Genomic DNA, 17,899 nt, shown 5'->3' with positions numbered 1-17,899 from the left:
TGTTCTGATGAAGTAGAAAGTGCAAATTTAAAAACGGAATAGAAGATGGGGCACCTGGGTGGCTCAGTCAGTTAAGCATGTGACTCTTGGTTTTGACTCTGGTCATGATCTCACGGTTTGTGGGTTCGAGCCAACATGGGGCTCTGTGCTGACAGCATGGAGACTACTTGGGATTCTCTCTCTCTGCCCCTTCCCTGCGTCCTCACTTGCTCTCAAAATACATAAATAAGCATTTTTTAAAAATGGAATAGAAGAATAGAAAAAGGGGAAAGTAGAATAAGCTCATTGATTGTATAGATAATAGATGAGAACCAAAAGATAACCATTTAAAACTGACCAACTAGAAAATACATGGTTAAGTAAGGAAAGAACAAAGGTTGAAGACACCAGAAATACAAATACAAAAATAATCCTACGACAGAAATACAAGGCCATCTTTAGAACTTTCTTTAAAAATATAGAAGACCAGGAGTACCTGGGTGGCTCAGGTTCAGGCACTGCATCAGGCTCTGCCAGCAGCTCAGAGCCTGGAACCTGCTTCAGATTCTGTGTCTCCCTCTATCTCTCTCAAAAATAAACAAACATTTAAAAAATAAAAATCTAGAAGAAAAGGATTAGATCACATAGAGAAATATGGTAAATATATGACGATAACTATTGTATACAATAACATGACAAGAGTTGAGACCAAGCATATCAGTCATATCAATAAATGGGCTTAACAAGTAAAGAGATTTTCAAGTTGGTTCATAAAGCAGAAGTCAGTGCTGTATTCAAGAGACCCATCTCTTCAAAAGATAAGAAAAGTGATTAAAAAGTCTAAAAATAAAGGATTGGCAAGGGTATATCAGGCAGATTGAAACAAGAAGTAGGAGTTGTGAGTCTGATATCAGAAAAAGTAGAATTCAGACCAGAAAGTATTGACACAAAGAACACTTCATAATGAACATATATGTACCAAACAACATAGCAACCTCCTGTATAAAGCAGAAACTATAGGATATGGCAGCAAAAACAAATAGAAGCACACTAATAATAGGAAGTTTAACATACCAGTCTAAATATAAGACTGGTCATGAAGAAAAAACATAAGTAATGATATCAGAAGAGGTATGCAGACTCTGCCCACAGGCCAAATCCCTTCTTCTCCCTGTTTCTGTGAAGAAACCAAAAATGTGAAGCTTTCTAACTCAGCTACAACCAGTTTTGGTTTTGTTTTGTTTTGTTTTGTTTTGTTTTTACATATTATCTATGGCTTTCTTATTGCAACAGTGGAGTCGAATAGCTGTGACAAAGGCCATATAGCCCACAAAACCTAAAATATTTACTTTCTAATCCTTTGTAGAGGAAGGTTGCTGACCTTTTACAGGAGACCTAAACAACATTATTAATAACCTAGCTCTTAAAGATACTTTTTAACAGTGTACCTTGATAGAAAATATATCTTCTTTTCTAGTGCAAAGAACATTCACAAAAATGTATTCTGTTGTAGGTTGCAAAGAAAATATCAAGTTACATAAGTTAGAAATAGTGTAATCAACAGTCTTATCACAATACCATAAACCTAGAAATTGAAAGCAAATAAGCTCTTTTACCTGGGAACTTTAAAACTATTCTATTAAGTGACTCATAGGTGAGGAGCACCCAGTGGCTCAGTAGGTTGAACATCCGACTCTTGGTTTTTGCTCAGGTCATGATTTCACAGTTCACTCATGAGTTTGAGCCCCATGAGCGCTGACAGCGCACAGAGCTTGCCTGGGATTTCTGTCTTTCTTTCTCTCAAAAGGTGGATAAATAAACTTAAAAAAAAAAAAAAAATTACCCATAAGTGGATGGGCAAATATAAACAAAATTTACATGACTTTTGGAAAATAACGATCACAATCTACATATCAGAATCTATGGGATATATTTAAACCAGTGACCAGAGGAAAATTCATAGTCTTGAACACTTATATCAGTAAAAATGAAAGAATAAAAACAGATTAATTTTAAACTTCCAGTCAAAAAGGCTAGGAAAAGAACAACAAAGTAAATCAAAGGAAGTATGAGGAAGGAGATAATAAAGATGAAGCAAAAAATAATGAAGTAAAAAAAAAAAAAAAAAGATCAACAAATCTTACCTGGTTTGGAGGGGGGAAAAAAGGCCAAGGATCAGGTAATTGAACAAAGAAAAAAAAGTCAGCTGGGGAGAAAGCACAAATATAAAAAAATAAGAAATAAGAGGGATATACTTATTGATACAGAGGATATGAAACTTAACTATAAGATTATTTTGCATACTTTATGCAAGTAAATTTGAAAAACACATAAAATGGATATTTTCGAGGGAGAGTATAATTTACCAGAATTAACCTCAGTAGGCATAGAAAGCTTAAATTTATTTCTATGGAGTGAATAGAGAAAGTAAGGAACTGCTCCACAAGAAAGCACCAAGCCCAGATAATTTTAATGGGAAGTCTACCTAACATTTAGAGACTAGTTAGCAACATAAACTCTTCTGAGCACAGAAACAGTTATCAAACAAGTACAACACTGACATCGAAACCTGATAAAAATAACATACCAAGAAACTTAGATCACAATCACTTATGAATATTGGCCTCAAATTCCTAAATATTACTATAAACACCCCTCGTTAAGAAAATAATACATCGTGACCAAGCAGGCTTTATGCCAGGAATGCAAGAATAATAATTAATCATATTAATTAGGTCTAAGAAGAAAAATCAATACTATCTTAAGAAATGCTATAAAATCTCTAATGAAAATTTAACACCTGTTCCTAATAACAACACTGAACTACAGGAATGGATGAATACTTCCTTAACTTAATTAATATATATATGTATCAGAGTTTTAAAGTCAGCATCTTAATGGGGAAACAAACACTAGAGGCATTTCCACTAAGGTCAAGAATAAGTCAAGAAAGTTCACGGTCTCTAGTACTTTTTAACATTATATTAGCACTATTAGCCAATGCAACTAGACAAGAGAAAACAATTGGAAAGGAAAATTGTGTTTTAACTGTTCAGTGACATGATCATTTACCTGGAGAACTCTGTAAGGATCAATGATAAAACTAACTCAGACAACAAAAGAATCCAGCCAGGTAGCAGTATATAAAAGCATGGCAATATCAATAACCTTCATATATAAAAACAGTTACCAGCTAGAAGATATAATGGAAGAGAAAACTTTCATTTAAAATAGGAACAGAAAAAATAAAATACTTATAAATGTAATAAATGTATAAAACCAAGTGCAGTGTTTTAGATTGAATTGTTCACCACCCCCACCCCAAATTTGTATGTCAAAGCCCTAATCATAAGTCCTTCAGAATATGACTGAATTTGGAGATAGGCCTTTAAGTGAGGCCATTGAGGAGGGCCCTAATCCAGTCTGACTGGTGTCCTTATAAGAAGGGATAAGGACATACAGAGAGACACCAGGGAAATAAGCGATGTTAGAAAACACAAGAAAATAGCCATCTGCAAGGTAAGAAGCTTCAGGAGACATGAGCCCGCCAACACCTTGAGCTCAGACTTCCAGCCACCCTTTGAGTAAATAAATGTCTGTTGTTGAAGCCACCCAGTCTGTGATATTTTTTTATGGCGGTCTGAGCTAATACAAGAACTATGGAACACTCTGAAAAGATGCAAAAGTAGCCTTGAAGAAACTTTCCTGGGTTTTAAATAGGACATCTGACATCATCAAGATTTTCTTACTAAGTTAATTTATAAATATAATGTGACCCTCAGTAAAGGTACCAAATCTCTTTATTCTGGAGGTAGATAAGATAATAACTAAAGTTCATATGGAGGAGTAAGCATGCAAGCAGAACACTGAAAAAGAACAACTGTGAGAGGGGACTAGCCCTATCAGATATTAAAACATAAAGCCTCTATAATTAAAACAGTGGTAGCAGGGCACAGACTAGAATAGAATCGGATGGAATGTCTAAAAATAGACTCTAACATATATGGAACTTTATGAGAAAGGTGGTATATCCAATCACTAGAACAAAGAAGAGCTTTTTAATAAATGGTGTTGGGGCAACTGGCCAACCATTTGGAAAAAGATAAAATTAGATCTATTCCTTGTAGTATAAATAAAACTGAGCTACAAACAGATCAGAGATCTAAATAAAATAGGAAACTTTATATGTACTAGAAGAATGCATGGATGAATTCCTCCTTATGGGTGTAGGAGAAGCCTTTTTATGATCAAACTGCATACGCAATAAAGGAAAATATTGGTAAATTTGACTACCAAAAATAAAAAAATAAGCTTCTTCACATAAGGAAAGTCAAAAGACAAATGACACATTGCAATAAAATATTTGTAACATATAAAATGTCACACAGGCTAATGTCTCCAATACATATTTTTTTTTTTAATGTTATTTTAAATATTTTTAAAAATATTTATTTTGAGAGAGAGACATTACAAGCATTGGAGGGGCAGAGAGAGACCGATAGAGAGAATCCCAAGCAGGCTCCCCGCTGTCAGCACAGAGCCCGACACAGGGTTCAATCCCAGGAACTGTGAGATCATAACCTGAGCAGAAACCAAGAGTCGGATGTTCAACCGACTAAGCCACCCAGGAGTCCCTATATATAATGAAAAGACCAAAAAATGGGCAAAAGGTACAAGAAGACCATTTACAGAAAAATATATTAAAATGTCCCCTGAAGTACATGAAAAAATGATGGACTTTCACCGTAAAAAGAGAAATATAAATTGAAATTGCACCAGAAGGGTGCCTGGATGGCTCAGTTGGTTAAGCGTCTGACTTTGGCTCAAGTCATGATCTGGCAGTCTGTGAGTTCAGGCCCCTGGTAGGGCTCTGTGCTCACAGCTGGGAGCCTGGAGCATGCTTCAGATTCTGTGTCTCCTGCTGTCTCTTCCCCTCCCCTGCTCGCTTGCATGTTCACATTCTCACTCTCTCTCAAATAAACATTAAAAAAAAAATTGCACCAAAATATCATTTCTCACCCATCCAGTTGTCCAAAAAATCAAAAGTTTGACAAAATGGTTGTGGGATTGTGGGGGGAAAATCGCTCTCTTACATGATGGGTACTTGACAATAACAAAGTTGTATCTGCATTTTCAAAACCCAGTATCTCTACTTCTAGGAATTTACCCCGAAGATAATCCTTTAACAATACTGCAGTGTATATACATGGAGTTATTCATTGCAGTATTATATGTGATGGTAAAATAGTGTAAACTACTCAGACATAAGAGATTGGTTGAATAAACTATGGTGCTGTACAAAGTGCAAGAGAGTCTATAGAGTGGGCTACTTTCCTTTTTAGTAATAAAGACAGTAAGAAAGCACATATTTATCAGCTTAATTTTTTCAAGAAGAAATACAAGGATAAACCAGAGGAACAAAAGAAATTGATTATCCTCTGAGGAGGTTAGGTGGGGGGACTGAGTAAACATCTTACTATATATATATGGTATACATAACATTGGATGAATCCTACACACATAGTGTTGAACTAAAGAAACCAGGCACAAGAGTACATATTATATCATTTATATGAAGACTTGTGCATTTTATTATAGATGTGTGATACTCAATACAATTTTTTAAGTTTATTAAAAGATACTTGTGCGTATGTCAGCAGTGGCAGAATTCATCTTATCTTGATAATCAGAGGTGAGGAAAAAGTTATTTTTCTTTTTAATGATTATTTTTGAGAGAGAGAGAGAGCAGGAGCGGAGAAGGGGCAGAGAGAGAAGGAGACACAGAATCCAAAGCAGGTTCCAGGCCCTGAGCTGTCAGCACAGAGCCTGATGTGGGGTTCAGACCCACGAACCATGAGACAATGATGTGAGCCGAAGTTGGAGGCTTAACTGACTGAGCCACCCAGGCGCCCCACAAATTCTGTTCTAAAATTAAAGACAATGAGAGGTGCTGAAACAGGGACTCGGTTAAGGAGCGTGTGGGAGGGGCAGGGCAGGGGGTGGGTCCTCCGTTAAGGAGAGTCGGGGGGGGGGGGGGGGGGGGGGGCGGACAGGGCAGGAGGTGGGTCCTCCGAAGGGTTGAGACGGAGGATTGATTCAAGGTGCTATGTCTGGTGCTGCATTTTGGGGGCAGGGTTTAGAGGCCAGTATTTGCCCCGCTTTTAAGGCACCAGTCAGAAATGAGGCTATCACTAGATGACCATGAAAGGCAAGTTGGGAAGTAGTAACTCAAGCCGCAGCAGCTAAAAGAAAAAGGATGATTGCATAGGTAATTCAAAGGTATTGTGCTATTTCAGAGCCTTTGTTTATTTTGCAATATAGATTTCTGTTGACATTGGAGGAGCCTTTATGACAACTGGGAATTTTTGCTTTAGCAAAATAATTTACATTTCAGATGACTATTGAAAGGTAGAAGGAGGAATTATGCTTTTGGGGACTTAATTTGGGCAGATTCCATTGCTGTGCAGAAAAGGAAATACGTTTATTATACTAAAAAGACTTGTTTCTAAGGGATCAGCTTAGAGAAACTAGTAGATCTTATTTCTACAGATTAGCAATTTAAGATAATAACATAAGAGACCATTTAAGACCTTCAGAAACCTATTTTTACTTAAACAGTTTTTAGCTTATGAATAAGTAAGTGATAATGCAAGTGTTCATGGCATATTTTCCTGCAAAAATGGTATACATTATAGATAGAGTCCCTGGAAAGCCCTCAAAAATCTACTTAATTCCTAATACCACTAAATATTGTTTCTTTGGGAGAATATATTTTGAGTTCTAACTCCCAACAACAATAGAAGATTTTAAATCTCCTCCTCTCTCCTCCAAGCAGATTTCCAAATGGGTGGTTTTTCTAGGCAAGGCTGTGAGCATAGTAGGGGTTCCAAGGGCCCGTGTTACTGGAGAGGAGGTGTCTGGGGACTGTGGTGGAAAGTTGAGGATCTAACCCTGTTAGGGTTTACTACCCAGTCCTTCACTTTGATTAGCAACATAATTTATAGTGGCTTTGCCTCTAGAGGTTTCTGGAGGTTGCAGACCATGCTAATTATTAACTCCTTAGGTACCTAATGGAGCTTTCAGGCATGACTTGAGCTGTTTTCTTTCATTCTCTAGTGGTGTGTATGTTTTTGGCTTTTAAACCTTGAGTATCCAATCAGCAAAATGTGGTTTATATGACCTGTTTCCTCCTTTGCCTGTCAGGCAAAATATGGATTACTGAAAAGTGGGTTAAATGCATGAAGATCATCAGAGAACAGAGTTTTGTGAAGTAGGACGACTTGGACACAACATAAAGTCTGTCCCACAAAACATCATATTTTGTCTAATTAACTACCTTTAATGGCATTTGGATTTTATGCTGCTCACTGTATTTATCCTCTGAACGTTATTTACTGTGCCTCCTTTTGTTTCACAGTGAGTTAATGTGTCCATTTAAAACATTTATGGTGAATAATTCATACCATTCAATAAGTATTAACTCTTAAATGGAACATCTTATCAACCAGGGCTGGAAAAGTGGAATTGTCAGTGGTGGTACATGTTCATAATTGTGCTTTGGTTTTTAGTGAATGAAAACATTAAGAATGGGGAAACCTTGTGGACATTTTTAACTTAAAAGGTGTTTCGCAGACTTTCCTTGGGCAGTATGTCAATGCTACAGGTCTGGGGCATAAGTCACGGCAGATTCTAAAGAGACCACTTGTTACTGCATTTATTCCTCAGTGGAAAATGGCTCTTCATTTGCATGATGCTTTTGAGTTGGCAGCGGGGCAGGGTTCAGATAATTTGTTGTTACTTACAGATTATCTTTCTACTTCATTGTGCTGTGATTACAGATTTTCATCATTTTCATTTTTGTCTCTCTCTTTTCTTCCCCCTTTTCTAGTTCTTCCTCCAGTGCTGGTTCCAAGACACAGTGAATATAATCCTCAGCACAGCCTATTAGCTCAGTTCCGTAACTTAGGACAAAATGAGCCTCACATGCCTCTCAACGCAACTTTTCCGGATTCTTTCCAGCAACCCAATAGCCATCCGTTCCCTCACTCCCCCAGCAGCAGCTACCCCAACTCTCCTGGAAGCAGCAGTGGCACCTACCCGCACTCCCCCACCAGCTCAGACCCAGGAAGCCCTTTCCAGATGCCAGGTAGGTCGGAAAGTTCAGTGATGTTCCCGCAAGTGGCCCTGCTGCTGCGGAGTCGGGGGAACTCTGAGCGGACCTGTGCGCAGAGAGCTCTTAGGCTCTAGTACCTGGCACTTGGCTCTCAGACGGGGGGTACCGCCCTGGGCGAAGGGAGACCTCGCAGTCAAGGAAGCAAATGTCCTGTTTGTCAGGCGCAGATGCTTGAATAAGTTTTATTTCTGATTTTGAAGGGTTTTTGAAACAGCTGCATCCTTCTGGGAGTGGCATAATTGTTACAGTCTTCGCTCTTGATAAAAGAGAGGAAGAGAAAAGTAATGTGCTGCGCACATTTGTTGTACGTGAAAAAAAAAACTCCTGTTATAAGTGCAGCCTCAGAAAAGATATTTCCTGAGGGATCACACCCCCCCACACTTAATTAAATTCATTTAAGTGGTGATGTAATCCCAAGAAACATATACTTTAGCAACAAAGGAAATGCAACAGAAGTACTGGAGACCATCTGCTTGTTTAACTTAGCAAAGACAAAAACAATTATCCTCCTTTTTTAGACTTAACTGATGGTGTAATGTTTATCAAAATAAATGATTAATTAGGACATTATATTTTTCAAATTATAGGTTAGGAAGCAAGCATCTCACAAAAAATGATGAGTGCCAAATTCCTTGCCAGTAGACCTCAAGGAGGATACTGTAAACAAAGATGTACTTAACATCGATTAACATTTCAAGAAAGGAAAATGGGTGGGCAAGCAAGTTTATTAGGCAACTTGAAATGGGTTTAAGTGAATGGGAATTTGACAACAGGCTGCTTATGTCCTCAAAAATTGAAAAGCGTCCACATTTGATAGTGCTGTCTTTTGTTACTTTTTTTGTTTTCAGCCTTTTATTTTGCATCGTTTTGTTTTGCAATCCAAAACTGCTTCGAACAGGGCAGTGTGGGTGTGTGGGAAGGGCAGGGGAGGGGGAAATATAGATTAGTTTAGAAATCAAACTAAGTATCGTCTGGTTATTTCCTATTGCCCCCACCCTCACCCGGAACTGTTGGGTTTGATAAACAGGTTAGTGGTGAAGAGATGGTTTCAGAAGCTTGGGAGCAGCAGCAAACCCAGGGTGGGCCCCCGGAGTGAAAAACGGGAAGATTATTGCTTGAGTTTACACTTTGTTCCCGGCTGTCAGGGATTAAGACGCAGGCCAAGCAAAAGTGATGTGGAAAAGAGAAAGCCGCCAAGGGTGGGAGGAGGCACTTGTGGGCATAGTAGAGCATCACCCATAGGTAGCTGGTAGCACTTTCTCAGTGCTGCTGGTGCCACAGGCTGCTGAGGACATTTTCACCAGCTCGTTTGTGGAAATTTATCGGATTTGGTCTCGGAGGATGCTCTAGGTCTTCATTCCTGGCTGGAAGCAAAGTGGAGTCTGTGTTACAGCTGCAGGGAAGAAGCTGAATTAAAATAAGCTGGAGGAAAGGGTGAAAAAGGCATCCAGATAAGGTCCCCATAGTCCTGTCTGTGTCGTGAGTCCTTGCTTGTTAGCCGCTGGATGGTGGAAGTTACTGGGTTGCAATTCAGCTGGAGAGTCAGTCTTTGGAAATCTCTGAAAAGCTGTGAAGGAGCAGCAGTATTAGCTATTTGTGTTCAGCAGTTGCCCTGAGTGATCTGGGCTACTTCTCCAAGTTATTCATGGTTCCCTAAGGTAAAACTTTGTTCCCTGCCCTGTCTGGTGTGCTAGATGGGCTCACAATAGCCAGTGAGGAACTTGTTTTTTGATCACAAAGGATTATTTGTGGGGAACCCCTACCCCTTATTTTATTTAAGAAAACACAAAAGACCTATATTAGTGTTCTTTGTTTCAAGTCATGTTGTTTGCCTCTTATTGCCAGCTGACTTTGAGCTTTCTAGAAGAAACATGTAAATTCTGAAATAGAAGATGGCTGTGATAAATTGATTTATTTCCTGTTATTCTGCTACTAGGGGTTTTAAAACTAGTGATTATTTAAGCAGGTAGGGGTAAGGTAGTCCTAACAGATTGCTTGAAGTCATGGGAAATTAACAGTTTAAATCCGTAAACTAATTGGCGATAATGAAACTCAGTTGGTAAATTCCTAAAAGCCTGTGGGTTTAAAGTAAGAAACCCTGAAGCTCTTTTTCTTAAGAGATCCTACGTAGCTTTCAAAGGTTTTCCATCCACCAGTGAAACTATGAAATGCAGAGGTCCTCTTAAAGTGGACTGTATGAAAACATGTTTAAATGCTCTCCTGATTGTTTCAAGACAGCATGATCCTGGAAAGGCAGACGACTTCTGGAACTGGCATATAGTGCTTTTCCTCCCCCTGAATTCTCTCTACGGTTGTACAAAATCACGAGATGCCAGTCATTTTCAGGAAGTATACACCGAGTTCAGTGTCTAGCGTCCATTTTCTGATGAGGTTGAAATGGCAGTTTACTCTCAGGAATTTCACAGAATTTATGTTTTAAGTGTGTGTGGTTATTTAAAGATAAAGAAATCTTTTCTTTCTCTTAAACTTTGTAGCTGATACGCCCCCGCCTGCTTACCTGCCTCCTGAGGACCCCATGACCCAGGATGGCTCCCAGCCAATGGACACAAATATGATGGCACCTTCACTGCCCTCAGAAATCAACAGAGGAGGTAAAATGAATTGCTGTTTATCCCTTTTTAGTGTCTGAAGTTTATCTGTCCAAATGTTACTTTCTCTCACAAATGTTTATTAGTCTGTAAAAAGATAGCTATTGGAGAAAGCACAATAAGAGAAGCTGGATAGAGAGAATTTTTTGGATTACAAGTAAGTCTTTTATATGAAGAACAAACACACTGATTTGACTAATGAAGGCCTGTGTATAATTGTGTGGTCATCTGTTTTGAGCACAATACTTAATAATTTTAAATTGGCAATAAAAGAATATTTTTAAGTGAAGGACAAAGGTAGGTATTGAGAAACAGTGAGCATAACTTTACTGAAGTGGGGATGTCACTGGTGATGTCCAAAATTAGAAGTTCATATAACAAGGCTTCCCAAAGATTCCTTTGTTGGTAGAGTCTTAGCCCTTATCCATACACAGCTGCAACTGGAAAGAACTACTAACATTTTTTTCTTGCTATATTTACTTGTTTCTAACCTTGTTACAGAAAGGGGTTGAGGCATGTGTTTTTCCTGTTCTCACCTGGAAGAACTTAGAAGCAGAACCTATAAGCAGGTCGGGTCATTCCTTTCCCTTTCTGGTGGAGGATGGGTGTGTTTCGAGGTCTGCAGTGGCTAGCGGGGTAGGCCTAACGGAGCAGAGAACTGAGAGCAGTGAGTGTCGGGAGAATCCCTGAGCACCTGTAGGAAGTCATGACCAAATGGTGGAAGAAAACTGTTCCCAGACAACCTCTCGTGGAGGAAGATGCTTCACTGGTGCACTCAACACGTGGCATGAAACTTCACTGTGTAAATTTTATGCAAATTGAAGTTATAAGGCAATCTAGTTACTAGGTGTAGGTCTCATTTCATTCTGACTTTATTAAAATTGGAGATATCTCAGACTTTGTCAGAGTTGCTTACATCTTTTAAGTTCTTAAAATACGATGAAAGAACCTTTTTTAGATGTGCAGTGTAATAAATTGAAATGTACACCTTCCTATTTTATTTGTTTATTGTTAAAGTTTATTTATTCTGGGGAGGGGAGGAGGAGTAGAGAGAGAGAAGGAGACAGAGGATCTGAATCAGGCCCTGCGCTGTCAGCGTGGAGCCCGATGCGAGGCTCAAGCCCACAAACCATGAGATCACGACCTGAGCCAAGGTCTGACGCTCAACTGATTGAGCCACCCAGGTGTCCCTGAATGTACACCTTTTTCATCTGTAAAATATTTTTACATCTTCATTGGCTCTGTATCTGATGGTTCCTGATAATCTCTAGAACATCTTCCCAAACATAATTATGAACCAACAGATAAAGCTTCTGGTTGGGGAAAGTGACTTGTGTCGCACACATCTTTGGAATTGGTATTTGGGGAACAAGGATCGCAGTAGAGAATGGACACAGGACTGCTCTACAGCTATGAGCGTGTGGACCCTGTAGCTATTGTTGTTAAGCCTAAAATGTCTGATTTCAGGAAACAGGCCTTTAAATTGCTTTAAAATTTTTCCTTTAAATAGCTTTTAAAAATTTCCCCATTAGAAATAAGTTCACAGTTAATATCTTCATGAGGAAAGAATGTTGGCCTTTCTGTTACTGTTTTTACCTTTGGTGGTTTTCCTAAAACAGGAGTCAGCACACTACAGCCCACAGGCCAATTCAGCCTGCTGCCTGTTTTTTGTAAATAAATTTTTATGGGAACACAGCTATGTCCATTACACATTATCTGTGGCAGTTTTAGCACTACGAGGGCACAGTTGAATAGTTACAGTAGAGACCATATGCCCCACAAAATCTTTCTGGTCTTTTACAGAAAAATGTTGTCATCTTCTGACCTAAAGGAGTAGTATTTTGAACAATCCTGATAGCTGATAAAAGCCTTCTATAATGATGTTACAGTCTTCTTTTAAGATTTAGCACTATGTAAATCACTAAAATTTCATTCTTTGAAATACAGTAAATTGACATGGGATAGTTGCTTAGCAGGGAAGATAGTGTATGCTTGTTTTTGGCTCACCTGATCCAGTGTATAGAGCAGCTAATGTGTGTGTGGATTTTTTTAAGGATTGTTCTGTTTTCCTTACCGAATTCTAAAATAAAGTGCATTATGATATTTGTGGAGGTTGTTGTTAAGCGAACACAGAAGTACTTTTTCCTAAACAGTCCAGTTTATGCTTCTAATGTGGATATTCTTTCTCTTTGTACATTTGTATGCTCAGGACCTCGTAAACCTCAGATCATTACATATTGGCACAGTGGGCATACGTGGTTTATATTCCTGGAATCTCTAAAGCAGTGGTAAAAGAGGTTTTACTACAGAAGGAACTTATCTTTAGAACCTTTTAGTTGCAAATGTTTAGAAGCATGTTCTGTTTGGAGATTTGTTAGTCTTAAGAGATTTGACTTAACAAGCTGCATCCTGTCAGTAAAGTTGGGTAATTTCCATTGTTGGCCCATTCTGGGAATGGAGAGACAAAACACACCTGCTCTGCATGACTTAAAGCAAATATAAGGAAGTTAGCATGAAATCTGGATGAGAGAGATATGATTCATTCTGTAAAAATGGCCAGCTGGCAAGATTTCTTCCTGAGTTTAAGGACTGGAGCAAAGCTGTGGCTGTGATAGTTATTGGCAGCTTAATGTGAAGTAAGGGAACTTCTTATCAATAATTAGAAACCGATTTTCATTGCTTTGAAAAAGCATAGGCCTACTAAGGCTTTGTTGAAAGTCACCCTTTTTCTGCCAGCACCTTTGGCACATTTCCTGTCCTCGATTGTTCTCTTTCCATTTGTTTTTCACTTGCCACTTGTGTTTCTTTAGATGGTGAGCCGGCATCTGTGGTGGGGGTAATTTCCATTTTGGCATATTACGGAGCAAGTAGCATATTGTGAGTGTGCAGCAAATGCTGTTGGTATGCTTGCTTAGCTGGCGTTTTGGTTATCTGATAGTAATTGGAGAAAATTATTTTCCAGTTGAAGGAGGACGTCACACTTTGTGAGGTGAGGAGTACCTGTTTCAGATATCCTAGAGAAACCGTATACATTCTAATAGCAGTTGCCTTCCCGTACCTGCATTCCAGGGTCCTGAGCCAGTTTGACAACACAGCTTCAGTGTTTGAGAGCCCCAGGCACTTGCTGAGGTTGACTGTAAGGTTTTCTTTCTTACAGATGTTCAGGCGGTCGCTTATGAGGAACCAAAACACTGGTGCTCTATTGTCTACTATGAGCTCAATAATCGTGTGGGCGAAGCGTTCCATGCCTCCTCCACAAGTGTGTTGGTGGATGGTTTCACCGATCCTTCCAACAATAAGAACCGTTTCTGCCTTGGGCTGCTCTCCAACGTTAACCGGAATTCCACTATTGAAAACACCAGGCGGCATATTGGAAAAGGTGAGTTTTCACTTGAACCTCTTTCACATATGTGTCTGTTGTGCCCCTGTTCCCCTAGAACTGACGCAGTTGTTCCTGGAGCAGCCTACCAGGGCAAACACCAGGTAATAAACACTGGCTCCGGTTTGTAAATAGCTTTTCAGTTTGTATTATCAGGACGCTACTCACTTTTCAGTCAGCAGTGTTTGTGTCCTGCCACCTCATAGGAATTGATATTAACCAGCTGAAATATTGATGGGGGGGGGGGCACTCTTCCATCTTGTGTTTTGCTGCAGAATAAAATAGCTGTTAAAGAGTGACTTACAACCTAAAGCTAAATGCAAGTTAAAACAAGTAAACCTAATATGTTTCAAATGAGTACCATAACTCACTGGGAAAAATAAAGAAAGAATCAGTCCAGAATAACTTAGGAATATAGTATTTGGCTATGTTTCTTCAGTCTGGGCCAGGTAGGGTAGAGTGCTTGTAAACAAATCCCGAGCTCATTTTAGTAGGCTTTGATTGCTTAGTGGCAGTATGAATAAAAGTTATGGAACTTTTAGTTATAAGATTAAGCAAATGACTGAATGTGGATGTTTCCGGGAGCCTGGATTTTCACTGTGGAGTAAGAAACATACAAGTATGGAGGAGGGCAAAAAATTTCACCCTGTGGAGGTATCAGGGTGAAATCATGACTTAATAATACATGTACATATGTGTGTACACGTGGATGTGTGTGTGTATGCGTATGCATATTTAGATGTGCTCATACGTGCATGTAGTTTCTGATCTGTCTGCTGAAAGGGCCAGCAGGCAAAGATGCCCAGGAGCCATAAACACGTCTGGTTCTCAGCTCATCGTCTCTAACACCATTTCCCACTGAGAGGAGTCAGGACTCCTCAGGGAAAGGGCTGACTCCCAAGTCCGGACCAGGTAGACAGAGTTGAGCCTGGAACATTTTGTTCTATCAGAAAGTGAAGAGATGCCAATGAAAGTGATGGGGGCGTGTCACAGGAGCCATCTTGGAGGTGCTTCCCCTGGCCACTTCTGGGACAGTTTGAGTAACAAAATAATGAAGTATGGTCATGGATTTTAAGCCACTGAAAAACCATAGTAATTTATAAGCCCGTGCCAATAATACATAGATAAGGATAAGGAATGAATGGGGAAAGCTGGTTCACAAATGTGCAGTGAGTGCTAGAGTTTGAAAGTCATCATTTTGCAGCCATCAGGCAAGAATCCTCAGTGAATACTAAAGAGAGAATTTTTTGCAAGAATCAGGATATTTGCATGGTCTTACAGTGTCTCCTCACAGACTGGCTATTAGTAACAAGGGAGAATAGAAATGAGTAGTTATACAGTGGAGACATTGGACAGCATCTTGACTGGGAGATCAAAATTATCATCACCAGTGAGAGACAGATGGATCCCATATACCACCAGATGTGATGCCCTGAGAAAGAAGTAACATCACCTGTGCAGAATTCCAGTTGAGAATGCAAATCTGAATCTAATCATGGGGAAATTTCAGACAAATCCAAAATGAGGAACATTCTATTAAAAAGGGTGAAGAGGAACTGTATTCTTCTAAAATATCAATGTCAAGAGACAAAGGTGTGAAATGTTCCAAATTAAAAGAGATTAAAGTGATATGACAGCTAGGTAATAAGCTGACCCTGGGCATGATCTGTGCCAGACAGGAAAAATAACACAGAGGACCTTATTGGGATCAGCAGGCAAAGTTAAAATATGAGTGGTAGATTGGATGAGAGTATTATATCAATGTTACATATACTGGCATTGCTAACTATATTGTCACTGTGTAAGAGAGTATGCCTATTCTTAGGAAATACACACATATGCACATATACAAATATCTATCCATCTAAAACAAATCTGTGTCAGAATATATATATGGATGTATATGTGTGTATATGTTTATGTATACATATACACATATGTATGTATATACATATATGCATATGAGAGTGTGTGAAAAAAATAGAGGGGAAGGAGGTGCGAATGATAAAAAATATAGAATAAATTGTCACAATAAATGAATCAGGATAGTGGTTACATGGGTCTTCTTTTGTTTTTCTTGGCTGTTCTGTTTCTGTACATTTGAAATTATTTCCAGAGTAAACTTTTTTTTTTAAATGACCTACTATAAAATTTAGAACAGTGGACCAAATTAAGAGGTCATTTAGTAAATGCTTAAAAGGCATTTGAGGTAAAGTTCAATACTCGATCCTGGAAAAAACAAACAAACAAAGAAACAAAAAAACCTCCTAAAACAGGACTTGATAGTTCCTTAATATGATTAAGGGGGAAAAAAACCAAATCCTAAACTCCGCATTTAATGATGAAATGCTTGAACCTAGGTTCATAACATATAGATCTCTTTCCATGATCTGTAAACCCTGAAAATTGTACATAAACACAATATTGCATATATTTGGGATCAAGGGAGAAATTTTTCATTAAGTTCTAAAGTTGACCGTTACCCCAAAGTAGTAAAAAGCCATTGTACTCTAGAATATTTCTATTAAAAATTAGGAAGAAAATACGGATTCTGGGAATGCTGATACTTAACATTGTTCCAGATATCTTGACTAGCGTATTCAAATGTAGAATTATTGATAATGGAAATAAGCCAAAATTGTAATTATTGCAGATGATATGATTAATTGATATATTTTTGGGAGAGATTCTTGAACTGAAGTTAGTAGGTCAAGGGTCTTGATATATTATGCCAATTACTTTCCAGAAAGCTTTTATTAATTTCCACTTATACCATAAGTCTATGGATGAGTGCCTTTCTTCTTTCACTGATGTAGGTATTACTGACATAAGTAATACTCGTGGTTGTTGTGTTTATTCAGAAGTTATGGTTGTTTATCTAGAAACCTTTAAAGAATTTAGTTTTAGAGATTTTATGTCAGTTTTCTTTAATCTGGCAATAACCAGTTAGAAAATATAATGTAAAGGAAAATCATGCTTCTAATATCAACAGAAAACGTAAAATTTTGGAAATAATATGAATGAGCAATACATGAGAATTAGGTAAAGAAAACCAAATTTTACTGAGAGAGAAAATTTAGATATGTAAATAAGCAGTCTGTGTTCCTTAAAGAGAAGGCTTAATATTGTGAGAATATTTTAAGGATATCCTTTCTTCCTAATTCAATTTATGGTTTAAAATAATCTATGCCAGAATCACAATGTGTTATTTTTTGAAAGTCGGTAAATATGATCTGAATATTACCTGGCAGGTTAAACAAGTGAAAATAGCTAATTTTTTTAATGGAAGAGTAAAGAAAAAATTCTTGATGTTAGGTTAATTATGAAACTACAATTAAGTCAGGGTATAGACAAAATGGTAGAATAAATTAAACTCAGACTATGTTGTATTTCAAAATTAATGTATGTTAAGTGAAGCATAACAAATCAGTAGTCTTCTAATGGTCCTGCAGTAACAAAGTTAGTTTTTAGTTGAGGCTGTAGGGAGGAACCCTGACCTCATTTCACATATGCAAATAGATTAGTGAATTGAGGGGTTTTTTTTTTAATGGCAAGCTGTTAAAAAGCAAGAAGAAAAATACATTTTATCGGAGACAGAAGTTTTCTAAGCATAAAAAGCAATAGAAAAGATCACAAGAGAATTTGACTACTCAAAGCTTTCAAACTTCTGTAGGTTAAAAAAAAAAACCAAACACCAAGAACAAAATTAAAAGACAAAGGACTGATAGGGAAACAAATAGGAAATAAATTATTTATATC

At 38.1% G+C, this 17,899-nt stretch overlaps 1 protein-coding gene across 2 annotated transcripts in view; it reads left to right on the top strand.

The window, feature by feature from the left end:
• Positions 1–17,899, top strand: part of SMAD1 (SMAD family member 1) — a 78,951-nt gene that overhangs the window by 53,947 nt on the left and 7,105 nt on the right. For both annotated transcript variants that reach the window (XM_019420614.2, XM_053901218.1), the window contains exons 3-5: positions 7,868–8,125; positions 10,648–10,764; positions 13,919–14,140. In XM_019420614.2, the coding sequence (XP_019276159.1) occupies positions 7,868–8,125; positions 10,648–10,764; positions 13,919–14,140 (597 nt within the window). The remainder of the gene's footprint in view (positions 1–7,867; positions 8,126–10,647; positions 10,765–13,918; positions 14,141–17,899) is intronic.

The sequence above is a fragment of the Panthera pardus genome, unplaced genomic scaffold (genome assembly GCF_024362965.1).
Source record: "Panthera pardus isolate Hobbes unplaced genomic scaffold, ASM2436296v1 HiC_scaffold_13, whole genome shotgun sequence".
Lineage (NCBI taxonomy): Eukaryota > Metazoa > Chordata > Mammalia > Carnivora > Felidae > Panthera > Panthera pardus.
Note: the sequence above shows the minus strand (reverse complement) of the source record. Positions and strands in the feature narration are given on the sequence as shown.